Here is a 27,433-nt window from a genome sequence, read left to right as displayed (position 1 = left end):
AATAAAACTTAGAATGAAAAGATTTTGATGGATTTCCATCTTCATTCACCATTGGAGGGAGTGCATGCTGAACTGAGGTCACTGATACGTTAATATAGGCTGGTAGATTAATGTAGGCTAGGTGGTGTAGTGGATAGAGCACTGAGCTTAGAATCAGGAAGACTTAGATCCATGAGTTCCAATATGGCTTTGGACACTAGCCATGTAACTCTGGGCAAGTGACTTAACCTTGTTCGCCTCAATTTCTTCATCTGTAAAATGAGCTAGAGAAGGAAATAGCAAACCACCTCTGTATTTTTGCCAAGAAAACCCCAAATGGGGTTACAAAGAGTAGGACATGAATGAATGCTGTAGTTCTAGCTTATCTAGATTTTAGAAAAGTATTTGACTATAGCTCTCATAACATTCCTGTAGAAAATATGAAGAACAACAGGTGAGGCAATAGTACATTTAGGTGGATTCTGAGCTGATTGACTGTCCCAACCCAAAAAATAATTAATGGACCAAGATCAACTTGAGAGGAGGTCTTCAGTAGAGCGCCCCAGAGATTTGTGCTTGGCCTAGTGTTCTTTGTCATTTTTATCCATGGCCTGGAAGGCATACTTATCCAATTTATATATGACACAGAGTAGAAGGGATAGATAACACAGATCACAGTCTCAGAAAAGATTGTGGCAGGCTAGAATGTTGGGTCAAATATAATAAAAAGAAATTCAATAGGATTAACATAATAAAGTCTTAGGTTCTAAAAACCCACTTTACAGTTACAAGATATTAGAGACAGGGCTAGACAGTAGTTTATTTTAAAAAGAAAAGGCAGAGTAATACAGTGGAAAGGCTGTGGCAAGCTGCTTAACACCTCCCTCCTTATCTATAAGATGGTGGTATTGGACTAAATTACCTCTAAATATATGATCTGGGGGACAGCGTGTTTGTGGGCAACAAATTCAATGGGAGTCTTCATCATGCTGTAGGAATAGAAAAGGTTAATCCGACGTTAGCCAGCATAGAGAGGTGTTAGCCTCACTGTACCGCAGTCAGTATTGTGTTAGGTTGTAGGTGTCATATTTTAGGAAGAACCATTGATAAAGTGGAGAACATCCAGAAGAAGGCAACCAGGATCATGAAGGGCCTTTTTATCATGCCATGTGAGGACAGGTTGAAGGAACTAGCAGAGAAGGCTTAGGAAGGACATGATGGCTGTTTTCAAGTATTTGAAGGCCTGAAGAAGGTTTTGGGCTCAGCAAGCATAAATAATAAGCAACAGAAATAAGTTGCAAGGAAGTAGATTTCAGCTTGATATGAGGAAAATATTCATAGAAATTAACAGTATCCCAGGGCTGCCTTGGGAGGCAGTATGCTCCCCCTCACTGAAGGTCTTCAAGAAAAAGCTAGACAGCTGACATATAGGTTGGAAAGGCCATTCTTGATTATATTGGGTTTGGACTAAATGGCCTCTGAGGTGACTTCCAGTTATGGAATTCTAGGATCAACTTCCTCTGCACCAAGCCATCTATACCTCTTGGCTATTGTCAGAAGGTCACATCCTGTGTGTCCAAGAATACATGGGTAGAAAGCAGTGGGAAATGTCCTTGGAAAACATTAGAAATGTATGTTTTCCCCCTCTCTTTGATGTGGTTTTAGGGGTGTAGGGACCCCAAAAAATCAAGGTACAGGGTGGAGTCATCTGGAATGAATTCATGAACTCAAGTCAAGTGGCAAAAGTTTATTGTAACGTTATAGGAGAGGGCAAAGCTCTTAGGGAACCTGCAGTCTAACAGGGATGCTGCTAAAGTTTGTATAGCAAAAAAGTACAGTGAACTGTGTGCCATTAGGTAGTCGGGGCAGAGATTAGGCAGTACTTAGGGAATGGTCAATTCTTAAAAGAACATGCACATTTTGTACCTGCTGTGCAGGTAGGGAGGGGAATACTGAGGGGTTTAGTTTTTAGACCTGCAACTACGGTCAGGATAGGTCTGTCTGTTACCAGTCAATGTCCTGTTTGACAAGATAGATTTAGGGAATGGACATATACCTTGACATGTGGAATGGAAGGAGGCGATAGTCTAGTCCAAATATCTTAGGACAAGATAATCCTGTTTATACCAAGTAAATTCTTACAGGATCAGCTTGTCACTGTATCAGAGAGGGAGAGAGAGCATGCTTCACTGGAGCCCACTCATGAGTAATTGCCAGAGATATGGTCTTTGGACTGGGGTGAGATAGGGTCTTAGGGCTAGGGTCTGAGCACAAGTACCCCATCATCTCTACCCTCAGCCATATCCCATATGAGCTAGAAATTTTTCCTAACAGTTTTACCATTCATAAAGGTATCACCATAGTATATGAGAAATGGAAGCATTCTCTCCAACACCCTGCTGCACACTGTAACGCTCCCTTAAATATAGAACAATGGTCACAGCTTGCCATAAAGTAAAGAGGGAGAGCAAGAAGGGGTGGTTCACCTTCACCTTCATGGACATTTTTTAAGAGTAGCCCTTCAAGATACACTTGGGACAATAAATTTTGGGCTAAGCAAGACTCAAAAAAATAATTCCATTCATTCTATTTTTTAACTGAGTCTTGCTAAAAGCAAATAAGGCCTTAATATAATTGAGTACACAAAGAAGAGGGGATGTTGTCAAGGTTACTATCAAGGGAACATTAGCAGTCATTTTTCAGTCATGTCCAACTCTTCATGACCCCATTTGGGGTTGTCTTGGCAAAGTGGTTTGCCATTTCCTTCTCCAGCTCATTTTACAGATGAGAAACTGAGGCAAACAGGGTGGAGTGATTTGCCCAGGGTCGCATGGCTAGTAAGTGTCTAAAGCCAGATTTGAATTCATGAATGAGTCTTCCTGATTTCTAATATATCTATCCACTGCACCATGTAGCGCCCACAGCAAGTATTACATTAAAATTCCAATTACGAGCTGATCAGAGGCTGGGATTTCTCTCATCCAAAGATGTGTCTTGTGAACATAGCTTATTAATAAAGATTTTTTTTTAATTTAGCTGCCTACCTGATAGGAATACATGTTAAATTTGCATTCATCAGACCAGCTGCTATCATAAAGTGCACTTGCAGGCTAACCTGCTCAAGTAGGATAATGTTCTTCATTATTAATGTGTTTAGAGTCCAGGACAGAAGTGACCAACTGGCCTATTTTCCTCCTGGAGTAGCTCCTCCAAAGTGCCTGCCAACTAAGGAGAAAGGGCATACACTTAAAAGGTTAGAATTGTAACGCCAAGGACCGTACACAGTAATTAAATCCACCTTCACAACAGAACAATGAAGATGACAAGCACATTATTATTCTGAATAGCAAAAGAATAATACCTATTCTTTGATTGTATTGTATTGGGGGAAGTTTCTCTAATGGATTTTTAAAGGAGATATTCTGAGTCAGAATTCAGGATTTCAGTGCCTTACTCTGCCTCTGCCTGATTCACAAAGGTGACCCTTACTTCACCTCTGTTTGCTTCAGGTGTCTTGGTTTTTAAAATGGTTCAAATAACATTTACCCACAGTTGAAAGACTCATAGGTTTAGAGAATGAAGGGTCATCACATCTAACCCTCTCATTTCATAGATGAGAACACCAAGGTCCAGAAAGGACACTAAATTGTAAAGCTGGCATTTGAACCTAGGTTCTCTGACTCTGGAGTCTATTTTATCACTCTAAAAGATTGCTCAAAATCAATAATAATAATCAATAAACACTTATTAAGTGCCTACTATGTGCCAGCCACTATGCTAAAAGGCAGTTAGTCATTTCTGTACTTCCTTGCTGGAGAATTGCTGGCTTTAATTACTAGAAATAAATTGTCTTCCTTAGAGCCTTATAAGCTGTTGTGAAAGTTTACTTACTCAATGGCTAAGAATTCACCTCTTTGCTATCAGAGAACCCATGTCTTATCAAAGGTAAATAAATTGCCAAACAGCTATATGGCTACAAGAAGGGAACCCATAGTGAAGGCTCAGTTGCCTGCTCTAAGTAAGAGTGGGAAGATATTTGAGAGCTTGAAGGAGGAAAATTTTGAAATTTTCCCCATTAGGGAATGAGATAGGATGTCAATGAGACTCAAAAAGAAATTAAATCCCTTACTTTCATTATCATACTCTTTCCAACAAACCACATTGCCTCTCGGTAAATAAATGAAACATGAGTTGGCTAGTAATTCAATTTTTAAAACACAGTGATGTCATCTGTGAACTCGTATTTCAAGCAGGCATGTACAAAAGAAAAGTGAGGGTAAGTGAAGATATATGTGACATTTATTTAAGGATCCCAAAGTACTTTATGTACTTCATCTTTATGTACATTTGAGCCTCACAATAACCTTGTGAGGTAAGTGCTATTTTTATCCTGATTTTACAAATGAGGAAACTGAGGCTGAGAAAGGTATATTATATATATACATACACACATATATGTGTGTATACATGCACACATACATATATTATGTGTACATACATACATACATACATATATACATACATTAAAATAATTATAAAGCAAAGAAGAGGTCCTATGAGAACAGTGTTGGGAAATGTAGAGTCCCATAGATATTAAAGATAATGAAAATGGCTTGTTGAGCTACATTGGAGATAAAGGTCCACTCTGTATTGACCCTAAATTCTTTCTCCACCTGGGAAGAAAGAATCAAGGAGAGTGCTCAACCCTGGAATTAAGTCTGGAGAAACTATATATCTAGGTACCTTAGGAAGGTGATGCTCACTAGGGGATGGTTGCTTGACTCCTTAATAACCATGATCTCTTTCCCTGCTGTGGGGTGCTTTAACTCCAGGGTTGCCAGAGTTAGAGACTATATAGCTGCCAGGAGAAGGCAGAACCTGTAAGGGAGTAAAATTTCCTTAGGGGCTTAAGTGGGGATTCTTTGTATATTGTGTTCTCTGTGTAATACATTTATTCTATATTCCTTGCCTTAGTAGTTTGGTACTTACAAGGGAAGTGAGGACATCTAGAGGAGAACTAGAAACAAACTCAGTTCAGGTGATACCGGGAAATACTCCATGTTGGAGCACAAACAGTGACGATTTTATTCAAAATCTCCCAAAACTGAATTCCATACAAGTAAACCCAGAGCTTCAATGTGGGCTATGGGTAACATATGAGATATGGTTGTTAGTCTTTAGAGGTTTTAGACATAAATACATGAAAAGTTAAACAATACAAAAGATGCTATGAGACGAGATCTGGATAATTGTCAAATGAGTGTTAGAGACCAGTACTTTCTCTGGTTTTAATCTTGATTGTTTTGAATATAGCAGACTAGGAGTGAAAATAAGAATTTGTAGCATGAAACTGAGGCAACTCCAGTCCCTCCTAATTTAAGCAAGCTGTTGATGCCAAAACATGGGAAGTAGATAAAAGAACAGACAGTAACACAGATTATCATCATTTTTCTACAGAAGTCTAACTGATATAAATTATCCACTAGAAGAGGGAGACTAAACGGCCTTGAAGAAGTTGCCATAGCCAGTAGAGGAACATGGCAGCTGTGGGTAAAACCAGTTAAGCATATAAACCCATTTGTAAAATCTTGTAGAGGATGATAGTGAAAGATTATGGACAATAGCACTACACAAAACATGAAGAAGCAACAGAAAGAAAAATTAAATTCATGTGAGAAAACTTGCTAAAAGACTCAACTAACCAAAGTCACTTTAAACAAAAGCATGGAAGAAATAAACTGGAAGTAAGACAACAACCAGATGAAAATATAAAAAATGGAGCTACCAACTGTGGATTCTAACACCACACTGCTCAATAAGAAAGTCAGAATGGTGGTAAAGAAAACAAAAATGGAAACAGCAAATAGATTAAATCAAGCCTACACAAAGGAGGTCTGTGCTACAGGTGATTAGTGTTGAGGTTATTGAGTGACTGATTGTCAAGGTATATAAGGAAGGAAAGCATACCAAAGGCTTAGGGGCAAAAAAAAAAAAATCTTGGGGGATTTTCCGCGTAGTTGAGTCACCTCTGCCACATTGGGCTTAGTCACCATGACGAGATGAAACAAGGGTGGAGGGCCTCTGGCTAGCTTCTTATGATTATGCAAGTGATCTTACTATCTACAGCTCACAGCTCTGGGGCAAAATATACAGAACTTTCATATAGATATAGATATATACACACATATATACATATATACATACATATATGTATATATATACACATATATGTGTGTATATATGTATATGTATATATGTATATATATACACACACACATATATATTTATATATCTATATATCTACATCTATATATAGATATAGATATAGATACATATCACTACCCCTACCACATCAAACTGATTAATACTAATTAGAGTTTGAGCTGGGGTCCTGAAGGAATTCACTTTTTCACATTCTAATAAGGGAAGAATACACACGGTGGCCAGGCCGTTTTGGTCAGGGAAGTCACAGCCTTTTCTTAAAGTAACAGTCATTGTTGTTTGTCCTTCATTTTCAAAGAGGACATCATGGGTGTTGCTTTGGCTTGTGCACGAATTGGATTTCAGTGAAGCAAGGTTGCACAAAGGCATCAGCCTCGTTCTCTCTTCCTGAGTCTTCCAAGTCCAGTGGCAAGACAAAAGTCAAGATGACTGGCCAGGGCCTGGGATGCAGTGGATGACCTTGGTGTCTTTGATGTCTGAAGAAACTTTAAGTGCTCCATTCGGGGACATCTCTGTTCATCCTGATTTATATCTTGCCATTGGATCCAGATGGCTCCAGAGGAGAAAGTGAAGCTGGCAACTGCACAACACTCCCTCACTTAAATCCAATTGACTTGCAAGTCATGACATCACCTTCCTGATGCGATAGTCCTCTTTGAGAACGAAGGACAAACAATAAGTGCTCCGTAGCACCTACTTCAGCCACCTTCATGACTGTTAGAACAAATTGTTTTCATCTTCCCATTCTGCAGGGAAAGTCTTCACATGCTTGGGACGGACATCCCCCTAACTCGCCAACAGGTTTGAGGCCTGACGGTTACCCTCAATCTGGTTTACCAGGGTGTGGCTGCTGTACAAGCTACAGCTTCTTGGAGCCACAGGTGACAGTTGAGTCAATTAGGCAGACACTGAAGGTGAATGAGCAGCCCTGAAAAAGGCTCAACCTCACACCAGAGGCGCTGGTCCTCCTGAAGACCCCATACACTTAAAGTAACAGTAGTATTGTTGCACCCAAGCAAGAGATGAGGCCAGGAAGAAAGTGAGGACAGTAAGAACGGGGGAAGTACATGGTAGAAAGGTAGAAGGCAAGATGGCCAGAGTGTAGAACATGGCCAGGGGCAGAACATGGAATAACTCCAAGCTTCTCTCAGAATCAGAGGTGCATCTTTTTAACTATAATAATCTGGGGATACTGTGTGGCTTCAAGTCACAGAATGCTATAATCTCTGAAAAATTCTAGAATTTAAGAGCATCTAAAAAGTAATGGAGAGGTCAACCATATAAGAGATGTGAGCAGGCCGTAATACATTATTTATCAATGAAGCAGAGGAAGCTTCATAAAAGATATCATCAGAGAAATGTATATCTAGAAAAGATGGTGAGGTTTTTGTTTGTTTGTTTAGATTAATAACATCTTTATTTTTGAAAAATCAAAACCATGTTCACATAAACACTGATATCAAAAAGTATGGGGAAGAAAGGGAACCAGAAACCTTACTGTGGCACCAAACAAGACCAGGATCTTCTCTGTCCTTTGTACAACCACTTAGGATAAACCACAAATAAAACTTCCTTATGGTTGAGATACATTGCTCCCTTCTGAAAGGACAAGTAAAAGGGAGGGGAAATGGGTTCATATGACAGCTAGTATTTTTGGCAAGTCTCCTCAGTCACTACAGATATTGCTGTACTGTCAATAAAAATGTATATGCTTCTCTTTAAAGCATAAAAAATTTCCATAGGTGATACTGTGGAGGCCTCTCCGATGTCTCCAGTTGCAGTACTATCTTCTCCCTGCCCCTCCCATGTGTTACTTGGTTGTTTTGAAGAGTCACATAATGAAAGCAAAGGGTAACCACCAGACAGAACCCAAATAATATCAAGGTATCAATAGGAAGGCCCCTGGATCAACTAAGAAGAATTTACGAAAGGATATGACCAAAGTCACCCAGTATAGCCAAGCTATCTCTTCTTTAGCCACCTCTATTTAGATCTGGCCAGGAATTACTACATAAGCTAGACAAGTAGGTATAATTTTTCCCTAGAAATCATCTTGCCAGTAAGCACTTGGCAGGAAAGGAAAAAAACAAACAAACCAGGAATCACTTAAGAGTGTGATACAAATCTCCCTGAGAGTGTTCTGCCTAATGTGAGGTTTCTGCCTTTGGTCCTTGGCCATTTCACTGATCAATATATCATCTTCTGTAGGTGGAATCGGTTGCCTGGGTCGAGACAAAGGCCAAGTTCGTAAATGCCTTGATGCTGTGGAGATCTACAACCCAGATGGGGATTTTTGGAGGGAGGGGCCCACAATGCCAACTCCTCTCCTCTCCCTTCGAACCAATTCTACCAATGCAGGAACGGTGGATGGAAAGCTGTATGTCTGCGGGGGTTTTCACGGAGCAGGTATTGATTAAAATGGAAAATGTTTCATGCTTTAATGATCTGGCTTTTGCATTCCAAATTCACACGCAGTGGTGGTTTAAGTATCTTTCTGGTATTTACGTCTGGCCAAAATCTAGGTGGTACAAATGTTCTCACAGAGCTACAACAGCCCAACCTTCAGAGTTGGCCAGTCATAGGAGCAGAATCCCAATGAAATCAGTGACTGCAAGGCTGCTGCACAAGGAATAGCTGCTTGCTTGTCTTCTGGGTTGTCTTCTTTCACGTTAAAACCCCTGGAGACTTTGGGCAGCCCTCAAGAGCCCTGTTGAATCTTCCAGCCCAGGAAAACAAGGCTGGCTCCATGACCTAATTTATCAGAAAGAAAGGAAGCAAATTAAAAAGCATCATGGAGGCCAGACACTGGTAATATGGATTAAAGAGGAGCTGGAGACCACATTCTTTCTGACCTTTATCCTGACTTGGGCTGAGTTTCAGAACTCTAGGGTAAAAAGGGAAATTGAGTCAGTCAGTCACTCAACAGGCCTTTGTTAAGCGCTTGTTATGTGTGAAGCACCATGCTAAGGAGGAAATAAAGAAAGGCAAAAAACAGTCCTGCCCTCAAGAGGCTCACGTTCTAATGGGGAAGACAATATGTAAACGATAATGCACATACAAGGTATGGTATATAAATGGAAGGTACTTTCATTGAAGGGACTGGGAAAGGCTTCTTGCAGAAAGATTTAAGCTGAGTCTTGAAGGAAGTTAGGGAAGCCGGGAGGTGAAGCTGAAGGAGAGTGTTCCAGGCAATACTCCAAGGGAGTGTTGATTTCAAGGAACAGCAATGGGGGCCATTATTACTGGATCATAGAGTGAGCGTGGAAGGAAGTAGGATGCAAGAGCCTGGAAAGGAGGCCCTCTTTAACTCAGATGTCAGGAAATCTGAATACTCCGATGGATTCCTTACAGCACTGTTGTCCTACCAAAATGGAGCCTTCGTTCTCCCAAGTTGTAATATAGAAATAGAATTCAGAGGAGCAGGCTTGTTTTTATCTCAATTCTCCTAATGCAAGTAGAATCATCCCTTTAGAATTATTATTTTAATCCTCATTCTCCCCCACCACTTACAGAAAATTACTTAAAATTCCTTCTTAGATGCTGTCTAATGCATTTATATATTCGTTAATCTAATTTCTTTAATGCCTCATTTTTTGCATTGCTGTGTGTGATGCAAAAGCACAAATTTAGATGAACCATCACTGTATTTGCAGGATGGGTCCAGTTTCTCAATATAACAGTCAGATTTTAAAATGGGCATAAATCTAGTAAGCAAAAAGCTCCAAAGATTGATTGGTTGCATCAGTAAATGAGGTCGCTATATTCAGGATGACTAACTGTTTAATTCTAACCTCACTAAGAGGAGCACTATGCTAACATATCTATGAAAAACATGCCTCAGGAACACTTATGTTCTGGCAGAGAGCCAGATAGAGATCACTGTAACTAGGGGGCAAAGCAGAGTCTTTTTGTATGCTCATGTTCATGTTAATGAATTCGTAACCAAATATTAATTGTAAGTGGAAAGTTTTCTACTTGTTCTTTTGAGAACTTTCTTAAGAGATGAACAACTTTCTTACAAGGCCTGATAAAAACATCATATGACAAATATATATATTGGTAATCGGTCTGTCCAAGTAGGGAAAAGCAAGGTTCCTAGGCCCATGGCAGAGCAGCATAAACAGGTCCTGAAGGTCCAATGGGAAGAAAAAAGGAAAGAAAGAAAGAAAGAAAGAAAGAAAGAAAGAAAGAAAGAAAGAAAGAAAGAAAGAAAGAAAGAAAGAAAGAAAGAAAGAAAGAAAGAAAGAAAGAAAGAGAAAGAGAAAGAAAGAAAGAGAGGGAGGGACGAAGGGAGGGAGGGAAAGGAAGGAAAGAAGAGAAAAAAGAATGAGAGAGGGCAGGAGAGAGAGTGAGAGAGAAAGAAAGGAAGAAGAAAGAAAGAAGGATGAAGGAAAAAAGGAAGGAAGCAAACAAGCAAGGTGGGCTTTACATCAGTAACTGAGAGTGTGGCTTTTACCCTGAGGATATTAACAGATTTTTTCCTCTTTCTGCTGCATAGAAGTTGTCTCTCTAAAGTCTCTAAATATGAGTTAAAAATCAGGGACACATAGAGGAGCCTACATGTCTGTAGCTTCTAAAGTCTTTTCTTCTCTGCCCCCTGGAGTGTCCTCTGTCCATGTACCCCTCCCCTAAAAACTCTCTGGAACTGCACATATCTCTCTTCCAAGAAGCTCTGCAACCAATCACATCCCTTACAAAGATATGCAGCATCCTACTCAGCTTTTTCTCCATCAGTGTGGAGTCCATCTCCTTCTAAAGGCTGTTTGAATACAAAATGCTCCAGGCTTGTTTGAAAGACTGGTTACATATAAAATAATAAACACAAAGAAATGAGGGGATCAGGAAAGGCCTAGTGTAAAAACTGGTACTTGGGCTAAGCTTTGAGGAGAGAGAAATCAAGCATGGGGAATGAATTGTAAAAGAGGTAGATATGAGCTGTCATGAATGGAGAATAGGAGTTAGGACAGTTTGTATGAAATGTATCATGGATAAGGAGAACTCATGTAAAATAAGTCTGGGAAAATAATCTGGAGCGCAATTTTGAAGGTATTTAAATACTGATAAAGGAGTTTCTATTTTATAGAGAGCCATTAAAGCTATCTGGGCAAGGGAATGATAAGGTTACACCTATCCTTTAGAAATATCAATTTCACAGTTATGTGGAGGCCTTTCCTCTGTTAATTATTTGTTATTTATCCTATATATGGCTTACTTTGCATATATTTGTTTGCATGTTGTTTCCCCCATTAGACTGTAAGGTCCTTGAAGGCAAGGACTGTCTTTTGCTTTTTTTTATATCCCCAGTGCTTAGAATAGTTTCTGGCACACAGTAGGTGCTTAATAAATGTTTTTGATTGATTGACTGGATGATGTATTGAAAAAGGAAGAGATGGGAGGCAAGGAGGCTGATTAATAGATTATTGTAGTCATCCAGGTGAACAGTGTTAAGAGTATAAACTTGGAAGTGGATGGGCTCAAGAGATGTTGTGGAGATGGGATCATTGACTTCATCCTAATCTATCACCTTGGTGATATATCATAGTTTTGTCTCTATACAGGTAGGTCAATTCCTTCATGATTCTTCAGTAACTCTTGGCTAATATTGTGATGTTTTAAAAGGTTAGAGAGACATAGTTTCTGGGTAATTGTAGTAGCAATTAGATTTGGAGATCTTTCCCACCCGTTAATAGGCCATGTGACCTGCTTACATCACAGGAAGCCTAAGACATATGTGGTGGGAGGAGCTTCCTGACAGGAAATGTCACAGGAAATGTTGAGAGAGAGAGAGAGAGAGACAGAGAGAGACACAGAGAGAGAGAGAGAGAGAGAGAGAGAGAGGTCATGGTTGCTAATGGCTGCTAATGGCCGCCCTTGTGATTATTAGAACTGAACAGGCTGACTTAGCTGTACTGTGAGTTTGTTTTGGGGAAACCCCAGCAGGGGGTCAGAGAGTCTTCGGATGGCTGTGATATGGTGTTTTAAGTTCCTTGCTGTTATGATAAAGTGGGCTGACTGGCTGTGGGAGCTGAACATTTGGTTATGGGATATGATTTTCCGGTGTCTGAATAAATGTTATACTTCTTTTACCTTCTTTATGGAGAGTCTCTCATATTATGCAATACAGAACTACATAGGCATATTCATGATTATCATTGATGTTGTGTTTATTGCCTTACTGTTTCAGTAATTTAATCATTTTATTAATTAGGCCAGCAAGTTATTAATAAAAGGATGGTCATTTGGTCTCTCTTAGACCAAAAACAATCATGGGGGGCAGGCTCACATTTTATATACCTTTAGGTGTTCACCTAAGAGTGACATCAAGTTGTTGTTGTGTTTGTCCTTCATTCGTGAAGACGATCATGACATCAGGGACATGATGACATGATTTGCAGTTGATTTGATTTGAGTGAGCGAGAGCTGTGCAAGGTCACTAGCCTCACTTTCTCCTCCAGAGCCATCTGGGTTCAGTGGCCAGATATTTATCAGGACGACTGGAGATGGCCCTGGCCCTTTTAGCTAAGGTCTTTTCAGGTTCTCACTTTGAGTGAGGTAATGTCCATTTGGTGAATAGGCCTCTTTAAGAAATGAGTCAAGGGATGGCTCTTTAATTAAAAAAAAAAATCAGACTGGGAGGGGAAAACTTCCAGGGTTGCTGGCCAAAAGAGAAACACTTACTATTTACATTCACAGCCAGGAGGGTCCAAAAAATAGCCATTAAGTGGTGTTTGGGCACCTATTGTTGTCCAATCTATGAGCTCCAGAGTGAAATGGGTTTAAGGTTTCAGCTTTTAATTGGTTTCAGCCCTCTCTCTCCCAGATCAAAGTGAACTGCAAGTCATGTCATCATCAACCTGATGTCATGATCCTCTTTGAGAACAAAGGACAAACACAACCTGTGAATAGTCTGAGCTGCCTGAATGGGGACCCAGCCAGTTGGGTAACTCATCTCTCCCTCTCCTCATCTCCCTCTCCATCTCCCCCTTGGTCTCCCTCTCCCTCTCCTCTCCAAAGGAAGGTAAATTTTGATGGCCAGAAGCTGCTTAGTTAACTTGAGGTTTACTGGCTTAAACAATTACTGGCTAGATTTATTCAGCAAATACTAGGCACGTATCTACTCTATGCATCACCCTATGGTTTTATTTTTTAAAATATATCTTTATGCTTAATGCCTCATAAAATGATAGAACTGAAGCTGAAAGGGGGCCTTAAACATTCATCTAGCCTGTCCGTTTTACTTTGGGAAACTGAGCTTGAGTGACTTGCCCAAGATGAGAAAGGTAGTAGTTTGCAGAACTGCTTTCAAACTCAGGTCCTCTATTCTTAAGTCTACCATGCTTTCCACCATGTTACACTGTCCGTACTTGAATATGTTGATGAATTGACTGAGTGCTCTAGAGGTTCCAGGTATTCCTTTATTTTGCACGGTTTCAAGGAAAGGACCTGACTAGACACAGGTGCCATAGCCAAGCTCTCCATTCAGCTAACCAAAGTGGATCTATTTAAAATAGTGAGACAAACAGATAGATGAGGTAATACCTAGTTGGAAGAAAAATGAAGGGATTTCAAAGTTGAGTTATTGGGGCAGTGACAGAGTTGTGACTAGAACATTCTGAAAATACATAACTATAATAGGATTTGTTTGCTGTAAGTTGAGAAGGGGCTTTCTGTTCTGCCTCAAGGTAGCAAAGTTTTCCATGGTCCTTTAGGAGAGTCAATGTCTAGCTCATCCATTGCCCTTTGCAGTAAAGTCAAACTCTCCAGAGGCATAATAAGACAGACCTAGATTCCTGATTCCACAAATACTCAGTTGATATAAGCCTGACTGATTAGTAAAGCAAACATGACAAGAATTTGCAATTGATAACATGAAATAACGTATCTCCTTCTAAAAATGTTTTTACACATTAGCAGTTGACTTCTGGTGGAAGTATAAGAGCCTTGATTTGCTAATTGAGTTTACAGTTGGGTAAGTACAGAGATTATGTGACTCAGTGGATAGAATGCTGGGCATGGAATCAAGAAGACCCATCTTCTGAGTTCAAAAATCTGGCCTCAGACACTTACTAGCTGTGTGACCCTGGGCAAGTAACTTAACCCTGTTTGCCTCAGTTCCTCATCTATAAAATGATCTGGGGAAGGAAATGGCAAACCACTCCAGTATCTCTGCCAAGAAAACCCCAAATGGGGTCACAAAGAGTTGGACACAACTGAAACAATTGGACAAAAGCACAGAGACATTCACCTTGTGAATGCTTCTAACTTTACTGGCCAGACAATGGAGAATAAAGGGGCAGACAGAAATAAACATTTATTAAGCACCTGTTATATGCCAGGCACTATGGTAAACACTTCACAAATATTATCCCATTTGATCAGTGCAGACAATACTATCATTTTCAGTTAAGAGTTTAATTCAGTTCAATTCAACATATACTTATTAAATGCCTACCATGTACAAGACACTAGGGATAAAAAGACAAGAAAATGAAACCAAGCTCTCTGTTTGGAGGACTAGTAATATTATATTCCCATTCTTTATTTGCCATTTTTATTTATCATCTTATTATAAAAATGTCAATTACGCTGTTTATTACATTAGCAGTCAAAGTATCCGTGTTCTGCTCAGTAGTTATGGAATACCATGTTGTGTATCATCATCAACTGATAATTGGTCATCTCCCCGGGGGAATGTTGTTAGGATTCCTCAATTTTTCCCCATGGCACAGAGAGTAGAGACGTGGTAGAGACCTCCACTTACTCCTTGTAGCATCTTATTAGTTATAAATTGTTTTCAGCCTACACTGAGGACCACTGGGAATTTAGGGGATCCTAGAAAGCCAAGCCAGGAAGGTTTAGGTGGCAAATCCTCAGAATTGGTATACTTAGAGTCTCCAAAGACCCGAGACCATCCAGAAACTGCTTCCAGAAGGTCCAGACTGTTCTAGTAAGGGAATCATTGGTAACTTCATTTGAGCTAGATCCTGAACGGAATCCATCAACCACTCTTATGTGGTACTGGTTAGTAGAAGATCCACTCATGGTGACATACAAACTGCCATATCTCTGGATCTAAATCTATATGCAAGGAAGTCCAAGGGACCCCCAGAGCCCTCCAGAATTGGGCTGAAGTCAGGTTGTGCAGCTAGACCCATGACCCTTTTTACCAGAGGCATCCCACCAAGAGTCAGGCCTAGAGACAGGCAAGGAAGAGACCTGCCTAGTTCACACCAGATAAGGGAATGAAACATAGGGTATTTCTTAATATTTCTTTTTATCAATGCACATTCTTAGTGCCAGAAAATATCATTCTTCATGGCAAATATGTATTTTGTGATAAGTTACGGGCGGGCCAGTGAAAGCCCAAACCACTGCCCCAAAGTAGGGCATGTGTTAATTACTGTCTATCAGATAGTTGGTAATAAACTTTGTCTAAGATACACAAAAGCCTTTTTTGAGGCCCCACCCACCAAATGTGGCAAATCCCAAAATACAGAAGTGTTGGGCTCCATTTGGATATTTGAATTGTAAAATGCTAATGCTTTAAGGGATCTTAGAGATTATTCAATGGTTTTATTTAACTATTTAAAAGAGATCTGAGGATATATGCCTCCCCTAGGTTGAAAATATGGATCCTTATGCACAAGTGAATATGTGAATGTGCATATACAGGTATGTCTGCAAACAGCTAAGAGGACATGTATATATCTTCCGCCATCATCTATATAAACTGTCCCGTCAAAAGCAAATAAAAAAATTGGGACATCTCTTGGCTTGCAAATGTATAAGCCAGTGCTGTTACTGCCGTTTTCCTGCTGGCCTAATAAGTTTGCCATTCAGAAGCATCCTTTTCTGATACCGGCAGAGTTAGGAGTTATTTATTTTGACTAATCTCCCATAAAAGTTTGCTCTCCTCCAGTCTCATCCATTATGTGATTTAGATACGAAAGTATATAGATTAGAGTAGTTATTGTACATTACTGAAAACAAATGAAATTTAGATATGCCATATAATGGAGCTTGGCCCAGAGAATGCTACAGTTGAAACACTGGAGGATATAGAATGAGAAGATAAATCATTTCTCTGGTATCCAAGCACCATGTTTTGTGACACCCACTAGAATTGATCTACCTAATTTGGGTCAAAAGCAATGAGTGTCCAAAGTTCTCCCAACATCTAGGCACTATTCTTTGACTAAGCCATCCATTGATAAATCTGAGAAAGGATCCATGGGTTTGAGGACTGGACCCTGCCCTTGTACATGGCCATGTGAGAGACACCGATTCACAAATCAAAGCCATGCTCTCTGCGTGGAAATGATACTGAATGAGGATCATTCATCTTATTTTTTTGTTACCCACAAAAAGTAAAAGTTGAAGTTCTGAAAGATGAGGATAAGAACTTCCCAGGACAGGATAAGGAGGGAAAGTAGGGGGAGGTATACATGGTAGAGGTTTCATCACCTGGTAATGATCAGTAGCTGATGACAAAATGTTGTCTTAGTTAATAAACACACTAACATGCTCATCGGCATCTGGTATCAACCCCTAAGATTAAAGTTTTAATAAATTACCAGAAGTAAATGATAGGCGTCTGAGTAAGTCAATAGATATTTAAGGGACAAGGGAGTAGGAACAATATTATGCTGGAGACATATTTTATGCATTTCAAAGGAGGGGAGGGAGGGTACCAGGTGTGTATCAACCCAGATTAGCTAATAACAGGTAGCATTTACATAACTCTCTAAAGTTTGGAAAGTGCTTTATGAATGTGATACCAATTTAATCCTCCCAACAACTCTGAAAGGCAGATGCTATTTTTAACCCCATTTTACAGATGAGGAAATAGAGGCAGACAAGTTAAGTGACTTGCCCAGAGTCACACAGCTAGTAAGTTTTGGAGGCCAGATTGGAACTCAGGTCTTCCTGACTCCAGGCCCAGTGCTCTACCCACTACACCACCTAGCTGCTTCTGGTTAGCTAGGCAGACAAGACACCACATCTCCCAGCTCCTGGACTTCTCACTGGCTGCATCTTATGCATGGAATGTTCTCTTTCCTCATCTCCACCTCCAGGCTTCCCTGGCTACCATCAAGTCCCAGATAAAATTTGACCTTCTACAGGTGGTCTTTTCCAATCCCTCATAATTCTACTGTCTTCCCAGTGTTGATTATCTTCTATTTATCCTGTCTATGGAGTCATTTGCGTGTTGTCTCCCCATAATCTGTGAGCTCCTTGAGGGCAAGGACTGTCTTTTACCTTTTCTTGTATACCCAGTGCTTAGCACATAGTAGGTGCTTAATAAATGTGGACTGACTGACTGAATTTGTCCTTTTGGATATGGAAGGTAGGAGAGGGATGCCAGACTAGAAGGGCCCAGGCTCAGTGCAGCCAGGGAACAGAATAAAGAGACTGCCTCAGAACTGTCTCAGCTGGGGTTGAGCTCTGGCTTAGAGCCAAGTACATAAGGGAGTCATTTGCCTTCATTACAGAAAGCCAGAGAGAGAGAGAGAGAGACAGAGACAGAGACAGAGAATAAGAGACAGAGAGAGAGGAGAGAGAGAGAGGGAGAAAGAGGGAGAGAGAGAGAGAAAGCCCACTCTCCATGTCCTCTTCCCTGGGCTCAGGGAAAAAGCTGGGTGGGCTGCAGGAAAGCCATTCCTGACTTTATGTGGGTGGGCTTCTTGGCTTTGTGGTAGGCAGGGCATGTAACCCTGTGCCAGCACAAGCAATCTCTGGTGCGCCCACCACCTGGCCCTACCCGGGCTGCTTCCAAAGCACAATGACACTCCTCAGTGGGTTCACACACAGGCTGGTGGCAGCAGAGGAGGCTGGACAAAGGAGAAAACGGGACAGAACCTAGATTGCTTCTACTTCCCTGGAATGACTGAAAGAACGGAATCTAGCAACATGAAGGGTGTAAGAAAACATTACCCGGTAGATAAAATGAATTTTATAGATAAAAGGGTTTATCTAGAATTTTCCTTGGAAGAAAAATGCCAGTGGCTTTCATTTCAAAAACAAAGCAAAACAGCCACTTGACAAAAAAAAAGGTCAGTTGCAGCAATAAATAGAAACTAAGGTAAAAAGGGGAGAAAGGGGGAAGTGGTGAAAAATGACTAAAGTGAATCCATTCCAGTCCATAGACTCAAACCTCGCCTCCTGCTTCTATCTCACACACTTCCCCCTCACATATTCTAAATTCCAGCCGCACTGACTTTCCTATTTGTCTCCCAAAGAGATCACATACTTCCCTCATTTTGTGCCATTGGGATACCAATTCCCAACACATAAAATTCTTGAATTCTCTTCACAGTACATAAAAACCAGCGCATCACACAAACTCTCCATTGGTTATTCCTTGCTCTTATTATATAACTCATCCATTGTTTTTTCTAGTTATATGTTTTTCAGATTCCATCCTTTACCCGCTCCTCTGGAATAAGACTTTATTTGTCATGTGTCGTAGCCTGCCTGTCCCCACCATATGCTCATCATTATCCTTTGGGTTATCTTCAACTATATTTCCTTGGAAACTGTCAGATTCCATGACTAGAAGCCATATAACATTTCAGGAATCCATTGACCAATTAACCAACCAGCACTTTTTAAATTGCTTGAAACCCACTAAGTGGGCCAAACTCAGTGGCCAATTATCTTTGATATAACCTCTGTTTGGGGGATAGAGAGGGGTGGGATCTTCCCATGGGGACCTATGTGCAATAGCCTCTAATTATACATGTCTTTTAGCAGGCGGCCCACCAGAAGAGGCCAGATTTCATGCTCGGTTCTCAGGAAGGGGCCCAGGCCTACTAACAGACCAAGAGGAATTCCCATTGTCACCATAAATTTTAAAATATGGACTCCCACTAGACTTTAATCTTCATGAGGAGGATGACATTTGTTCTAAAATTTGATCTAATGAATTTGGCTAAAACCAGTAACACTTTATCAAACCTTTTGCTATTTTTCAGATCGGCATGAGATTATCTCCAAGGAAATCTTGGAGCTGAACCCATGGGAAAATCAGTGGAATGTCGTAGCCATCGATGTCCTTATGCATGACAGCTATGATGTCTGCCTTGTGGCCAAGATGAATCCCAGGGATCTCATTCCCCCACCTTCAGATTTAGTGGAAGAAAGAAGTTAAAGTTGAAATACCATTACCGTAGGGACGCCAGATTGAACTGCAAATGAAGGGTTTAGAACAGAGAAAGCCACACGAGTTCACCTTTGCTCATTCAGTAGGTATCAAGCACCTACTGTGTGTAAGGCACTGTGCTAGTATAGTACTGTGCATGGTTCAAGGATTTGCCAGACACTAACCTTGCCCTCGCTGTGTTTATAATCTAGTAGGGGAGCTAAGACATGTACACAAATGAACAACTGCAATGCAAGGTAGAATATGATAAGTACCCCCCTTGAGAGGAACAAACTGAATGTTTTGGCATTCATATGGATGGGGAGAGCCATTATAAATGGATTGGTCAGGAAAAGACAAAATGGAGGCAGTATCAGAACTTGAAAAAGGTGGTCATCACATCCCTGAACTAGAACATTCAAACTGAACCTCGAAGAGTGAGTAAGACTCTGATATATGGAAATGGGTTAGAATGGCATTCCAGATAGAGGAAATGGCATGAAGACAACTATCAAAGGCCGAAAAGCCCAGTGTGTGTTTAGGAAATACTGAATAGGCCAAATTGACTACAGCCCAGGGGATTAGTTGTATATAAGACTGGAAATATAGATTGGAGCTTGGTTATAAAGGGTCGTAAATGTGATACTAAGTTTTTTGTAGATGGTGAAAAGCCAATGAGGGTGGGAACACTACCACAGGACATTTTAGGAAGATTCTGTTGTTTCCTTCCGTGTTTTCAGTGATGATCTTTTTTATTGGTCTTTATTGTGCATATACTATCTGCATCCTATTTAGACTATGTCTTCCTCTTGGCAACACTGACAAACAGCATAGAGAATACTGAAATGGGGAGTCACAATGTCTTAGAGCTAAAGAGCCCTCCAACCCTCCCCTGAGAGCTATATCAGGATCATGGGATGAGGGCAAGGAGGTCTGGAACCCCTGATCCAGTCCAGGGCACCCCTACTCTAGGTTAAATTGGTACATCCCAGAGACACCTCAAAATGAACATTTCCATTTGTCCCCTTCCCCCCTAAATCCTTCCCTCTTTCAATCTTTCCCATTTCTGTTACCTCCATTCTCCTAGGTTCCCAACCTTGGTATCATTCTTGACTCTTCACTCTCCTTCACTCCGCATATCCAATCAGTTGCCAACACTTGCCATTTATATCTCTACAACGTCTCTCCAATCCAATCTCTTTTCTCTACTCACATAGCCCTCATCACCTCTCATCTAGATTGTCAAAATGGCCTCCTAACAGGCCTCCACGAGTCTCTCCTCACTCCAGACCACCCCACACTTTGCTGCAAAAGGGATTTTCCTTAAGCACACATCTGATTACATGATCCCCCTGCTCAGTACACTTCAGTGGTTCCCTGTTGTCTCTAGGATAAAATATGAATTCCTCTATTTAGCTTTTAAAGTCCTTCATAATCTTGCCCCAACTTATCTTTCTAAAGCTTCATTATGTATTACTCCCTCTCCCAGGCTCTTTGATCCAGCCAAGTCGGCCTTCTCTCTGTTCCTCACACATGACACTCCCTGTCCTCGACTATCCCCATGCTTTTGCTCTGACCATCCTCAGTGGCTGGCTTCTGTGTCTCTTAAAGGAAGTTGCCAGGGTTTGGATATGGATCTGCTTGAAGAAAAGAGAATCAGTGAATTTAGGCAGCCCTTCTGCAGTGAAAATATATGTGGCTGCAGCAGTTTTCTTGCTCAGATATTATAGCACTGAGTCTCCACCCACTATGGGCCCAACGGGTATGTTCCAATGGGATTATATCTCCTGGGGTCGACTGCAGATGCTGTTTTGAGATTTGTGCTGACCCAGTCTGCAGAGGCTAAGTCAACAGGGACCTAGACCAGTTGAAAATATGTTCAGGAGAATCTGCTTATGGCAACACTGATGGAGATGAGGAGAACAGATGGTAGGGCTGGTGACAAGGAATTTTGTTCTCCATAATGCTGAGCGGTTTGAGTTCCCAGACATGTCCTGCTGTGGCATTTCCCAGGTATGCCCTGATGCTGTGCTTCTGAATGAAGAGGTCATGCCTCCTGGGAAATGGCTCGCATGCCTAGATGATCTGAAGAAATTTCTCACCATGGCACTTTGAGATGGGTGTCAATTTTCCCTTGTGACATAAATGGGCCAGTGCCTGGGTTGTGGGGTGGGCTATCTGTGGAAATCAGAGAAATGAGGTCGCCTTTATTCTCTTCTCTTCCTTTTGTACCTATGGAAGAAATCACTGTCCCCACCTAAAATATCCATAAATCCACCTAAAATACCCAAAGCATACCAAGGGCTGTTATCACATCTCCCTTAGATGGAAAAGGCTTTGTTTTTCTAATTGCTCTCTATAGTCATTTGGTGTTCAGATAATTTCCTCTACACTCCATCCAGGACACCCATGTTCTTTCCAAAGCAGGCACTTTATGTAATATCACCAATTATATACAACTTCAGATGTTATCAGTCAGTCAACAAGTATTTATTAAGCACTGCTGTGTACCAGAAGCTGTACTTGGTGCTGGAGGTGCAAAGACAAAAGAGAAACAGTCCTTGCCCTCAAGGGGTTTACATTCAATCTGGGAAGACAACAGTTACATATATAGGTATGTACAAAATAGATACAAGGGAATGGGAGGGGTCATTAGCAGCTAGGGGGCACTAGCCCAGCATGTAAATAACAAGGTATATGCAGCATATACGCGGACTAGATCAGAGAAAGTCTTCTTGCACAAGGTGGGATGTGAGCCGAGTCTGAAGGAAGCCAGAGAAACTAAGAGAGAGACTTAAGGAAAAAGAATATTTCAGGCATGGGGGATTTCCAGCACAAAGGCAGAGAGAAGGTTGACGAGGATGTTAACCAGTATAGCTGTATCAAAATTTGTGAAAGGGAGAGGGTGAAGGGGAGTCAAGTTTAAGATGACTAGAGAGATAAAAAGAGGCCAGATGGTCCAGAGCTTTCAGTGCCAAACAGAACATTTCATATTCTATCCTAGAGATAATAGGGAGCCACTGGAACTTATTGGGGGAGCAGGGATGACATAATCAGACCTGCTTTAAGGAAAATCAATTGGGCAGGTCAGATTGATGTGGGGAGAGAATTGAGTCAGCAAGACCCAATTAAAAAGCTATTTCAGGAGTCCCAAGGTTATGAAAGCCTGCACAAGAGACTCTAAGAAGTACATGAAAGATGTTGTGAAGTTGGAAATGATAAGCTATGACAACAGATTTAAGATAACTGGCTGAGGAGGGAGAAGAAGGGATTTTTGTCCCCGTTTCTTACATGATACACTCAAGTGCCCATCCCCTGGGATTTCAGGGGACATTTGTTCTCATTACAATAGGAGCAATGGGAAGGAGTGGGTTTAGGGTGCCATGTAAGTGCTGATTGCATGCAATCTTTTATCACCTATAAATGCATAGAAGAATTATATAATAGCAGCTTTGAAAGGAATTCTGAAAGCTTTTTAAAAAAAGCTTTTAAAGTTTAAAACTGCACTGAGACTTCTGGGACAGCTTATATAATAAGAATTATTTAGATTTCTCTAGCCCTTTATAAAATATCACAAAACAGCCCTGTGAAGGATTGGTTAGTTAAGTATTACTGTCCTCATTTTACAAATATAAAAATGGAGCCTTTTCAAAATGACTTCATATGGCTAATTAGAGATAATGCCAGGACTGGAACCCAGGTCTTTTACCCACCCATCCATTTAGTGCTCTTCCCATGACACTGCATTGCCTTTCACTCTTTTATCCAGTGCTGTACAGCATCCCTGACTCTTGGTCCTTCTGGGTTTCGCTATCTTCCTCTTTGACTGTAGAAGATAATTGTTCTTGTTAATCAACCATTGTGTTCAATAGTTATCACGTAGAGAAAGAATGCTTTTTTTAGCATGGTAAGGCAGCAAGACCTCCTTTCTTGCTGTAATGCACACAGTAATACTTATTGGGTTGGTTGAAATTAATTCATTCAACAAGTGTTTATTTCTTGAAGGCCTACTGAGGGCAAATCATTGTAAAAAAATCTCGAAGCAAATGTTCAGTTACCAAACAGAGAAGGTGTCCTGCCAAGTACTCCCAGAAACCTGGAGACTTGAAACCTAACAGGCTGATATTTCATTAAAATAATTGGTTGCCTGCCCTATCATTTTTATTCTATTAGGTCTAGAGTAGGAGCTCCTAAGCTTTCTTGTGTCATGGACCCCTTTGGCAGTCTGGTGAAGCAAATAGATCCCCTTCTCACGAAAATATTTTTAAATGCATAAAAATGTTAAATGCATAAAATATTTTTAAATGTCTAAAATATATGGGATTACCAAGGAAACTAATTGAAATTAATTGAAATTGAAACTAATTACAAAGGAAAGTAACTGAAATCAAATTATCAAAATATTTTTTTAAAATATGTTTACAAGCCTGAGGTTAAGGACCTCTGATGTAGAGACAATGTGATACAATAGCCAGAGAATTGGCCTTGAAGCTAGGAGGATATGGATTCAAGTCCCATCTTTAAGCCATACTGGCTGTGTGGCCCTAGGGAAATCACTTAACCTCTCAGTTGCTGTAGACTCAGAGAAGTTAGTAGAGGAAGTTCCTCTTCTTATACCAGAGAAATCTCGAGTCTAGTCTTTATCCCAGTCTAGGGCTAGGAACAGTAAATATGATCTGAGCCACCAACGAGGAATTTTTTTTTAATTGGAAAGATGCCCCAAATCAATGATAGTTTGACAAATGTCACATGTTAAGAATATTTGTTACTTCATAAATATTCCCAAATATTGTCCCAAAGGATGTCTTCATTAAAGGTCAGACTGACCACCTAATAGACTAGAGTCTTTATTTCATTCACTGCTTTCTCCTGTCTCCCCTTTTCTTTTCCCTGTGCATCTTGATAGCCAATTTAGGACCATTCAGGCTACTTACATGTTGTCTGTGGTTTCCTTGGGTCCTCAATTTAGCTTATAATTTCTTATAACTGCTAGCACAGTGCCTTACATGTAACAGGCATTTAACAAACACATATTGGATTGAGTTGAATTATGAAGAATCGGAGGCACTTCTGTCCATGCTGGACAGAGCTTGGGTTGTAAGCGTGGGCAGTTAAATCCTGGCATTCAGTGTAAGGACAAAAAAAATGAAATTTGGTCATATTGCCCTTCAGGGAAATGTCTAAGTTAGAAAATGTTTTTGTACAAAGGCATGTTCAGACTTCCTGGCTAGATAACCAACAGGAACCAGTGGGCAGGAGGCCACTGATCTAAAGACCCAGCAAGGTGGGTGTGACCGTAGAGCTCAGTGGGAAACCACTTATAGTTTTCTATTCCTATACATTTGTTTAGTACCATTTAGTGCACTCAGAATCACTAAGTAGTTGGTGATGTTTTAAAAAAAAAAAAAGGAAAGAAAACACCTTGAAAGAGCTTAGAGGAATGAAAGGATACTTGCCCTCTGGGATCTTGGGAGGGTATACATATGGGTCAGAAATAGCAGCCAGGACTTGAAGTTCAGTGTTAGATATGAAGCTATTTTTACTTTTTTTCAGGTAACCATTTTTCTCTAGAGGGAAAATTAAGGGTTCTGCTAAATACTTGCTTGTTCCACCTTCTGGAAAAGTTTGCTTTTGGTCTAGGAGGGAGAGAGAGAAAGACAGAGAGACAGAGACAGAGAGAAGGAAGGAAGGAAGGAAGACAGAGAGAAAGAAAGAAAGAGAAAGAAAGAAAGAAAGAAAGAAAGATAGAAAGAAAAAGGAAGTAAGGAAGTAAGAAAGAAAGAAAGAAAGAAAGATAGATAGAAAGAAAGATAGAAAGAAAGAAAGACAGAAAGAAAGAAAGAAACAGAAAAGAAGGAAGGAAGAAAGAGAAAGGGAGGAAGGAAGGGAGAGAGTAAGAGAGGGAGAGAGGGAGAAAGAAAATGGGAGGTGGGAGGGACAAATAGAAAGAAGGAAGTCTCTAAAATCTGGAAGAAGATGGAAATTATCTACATTAAGAAGGTATAACATTTAGGGAGAGAAAGCACTAACACAAAGGCCAGAGAAAAGTGAGAGTAAGGCATTGGGGTGGGCCAGGGTTAGGGGGAGGGGCATTCTTACAGAAATATGACATCCTTTTTGAAGGAAACAATTGGTCCAACAGAAAACAACCCTACAATGAAGAAACCCATTCCCTTTCTTTTACTCCTTCCATATCATATTACCAGATTTAGAGCTGGAAGAGACCTCATAGACTGTCTTGTCTGACCCCTTCATTTTATAGACAAAGAAACTGAGAATTAGAAACTTGCTAATGTTTGCACAGGTAGTAAGTGTCAGGGCTGGGTTTTGAACCCAGACTTTCTAATTTCAAATTCACTGTTCCCTCCACTTCCCTTGAACTAGGTGTTCTACACTAAAGTGGGGGTGTGGGGGAAGGATACAAAAGAAGAATAAAACACGCAGAAAATAATTACAGAGAAGTTACTAATAGATGACCAAATTATGTAGTATAGAGCATTCCTTTCCCCTTTCTATTTTGTGGGCGACTGCCTAAGACCATAGAAGTAACGATGGAGAGATAAGAAATATGCTCATAATTTCTAAGCACTTTCTTCCTAATCCTTCCAGACATTTTCCAGGATGCTGGGAATTTCAGTACAAGAGACGTTGTCTATATAGAGTGGTATTTTTCAAGTACTTGGTACTTGGAAAAACTCATGATTTTACCAGAGTGGGTACCCCCTCCATTGACATGTAACAGCCCATGCATGTTTCATGATGTGATTTAGCCAAAAAATCCATCCCCTAACAGCCAGCCTTTTACCAGTAACCTTCTTTGAAATGAGATGAGTTGTTCTTCAGACAATATGTGAATATTCTGTTCACCCACGTTATACTGGAAGCTTTTCAATCTTGGCAAATCAAAACTTACTAGACCTCGTGCTCCATTGATGTAGCCTTTGAGAGCTCATGGTCACTGCCATACCACAATGGGACTTTAATATATGGGAATTTCAAGTACCAGATGGAGTTTCAGAGAGAAATAGATGTGTCAAATACAGCATATAGAGCTTGATCCCAGATACTCAGCAGAGTATGTACCAGTTACAAGATGATGTATCCCATATCCCATATTCCAACTAGAGACACAGTTTAAATGATCCCCAATTTCAAACAATTTGAGGTTTTCATTCTAGTAACAGACTAGAATCAAAGTCAGGTTGTAGTTCTTGTCATTGAGGCACATTTCCTATATTCCTCTGTGTCCTAAATTTTTCCCTTACTCAAGAGGACCATACCATAGCTCCTGTATCCCTTTGGCAAGGTCATGTTTTAATTAAAGGATTTGCTCTAACAAAGGTGTCACCAGGAAAGTAGAGGAATAGCTAACAATGGATGAGGTCACCCATTAGCCAGACTCTCTTGTGAACCAGTCCAGTTTCCCTATTTTATATGGGTACAGCTTGGGTTCAAACCCAATCATGAAGGTGATGGAGTCATTTTGTCTCATTTCTCTATCACCCTAGAAATAAGCTCCTTATTTGGCAAGGCCTTGCCCATCAAAGCCAAAGTTTGACATGGACTCATTAATCTATAGAATTCTGAGCTAAGAGAAGTGTCCCTCTTGGCCTATATAACCAAGATCTTAGGCCAGAGTCATCTAGATGTGCGTGGCCCATGTGATGCTAAGCTTTCTAAACCCAGCTAAAGCCTTGGGTACCTAAATCAAAAGCAGTGATAGTTAATTTCCTTAGACTTCCCCTGCTTAGAGAGCTTCATTTCTATCTAGAAACATATCATATCTATGAGTATGTGATCAAATCAACCTATGCAAAAAAAAAAATCAGGTCATTTTGATTTTCTGTGGCTCATTAAGGTAGCCCTCAAGAGGCAGGATCAATATTTCCAAAGAGATGGAGCTGAAAATGCAGGGAAGCCAGTGAGGATTGGAGGGAGGGGAAGGGAAGAGAACCTAATGGGGAGGCTACTGTTCAGATCATTCCACCTTTCCTGGTGAAAACAAGGTCTGAATTGAACGATTATTTTTGCCATAATAGTTTGAGTCTGGATTCTTAAGACAAACGATTTCATTGGTTTTTCTCCCACCCC

At 40.5% G+C, this 27,433-nt stretch overlaps 1 protein-coding gene across 2 annotated transcripts in view; it reads left to right on the top strand.

Annotated features, from left to right (window-relative positions):
• KBTBD12 (kelch repeat and BTB domain containing 12) overlaps positions 1-25,043 on the top strand; it is a 79,610-nt gene extending 54,567 nt beyond the window's left edge. For both annotated transcript variants that reach the window (XM_036737560.1, XM_036737559.1), the window contains exons 5-6: positions 8,410-8,607; positions 19,176-25,043. In XM_036737560.1, the coding sequence (XP_036593455.1) occupies positions 8,410-8,607; positions 19,176-19,351 (374 nt within the window). In that variant the 3' untranslated portion in view covers positions 19,352-25,043. The remainder of the gene's footprint in view (positions 1-8,409; positions 8,608-19,175) is intronic.
• Positions 25,044-27,433: the final 2,390 nt, after the last annotated feature.

Source organism: Trichosurus vulpecula, chromosome 9 (assembly GCF_011100635.1).
Source record: "Trichosurus vulpecula isolate mTriVul1 chromosome 9, mTriVul1.pri, whole genome shotgun sequence".
In the NCBI taxonomy this organism is placed as follows: domain Eukaryota; kingdom Metazoa; phylum Chordata; class Mammalia; order Diprotodontia; family Phalangeridae; genus Trichosurus; species Trichosurus vulpecula.
The sequence above is the reverse complement of the archived record's forward strand: the minus strand, read 5'-3'. Positions and strand labels throughout refer to the sequence as shown.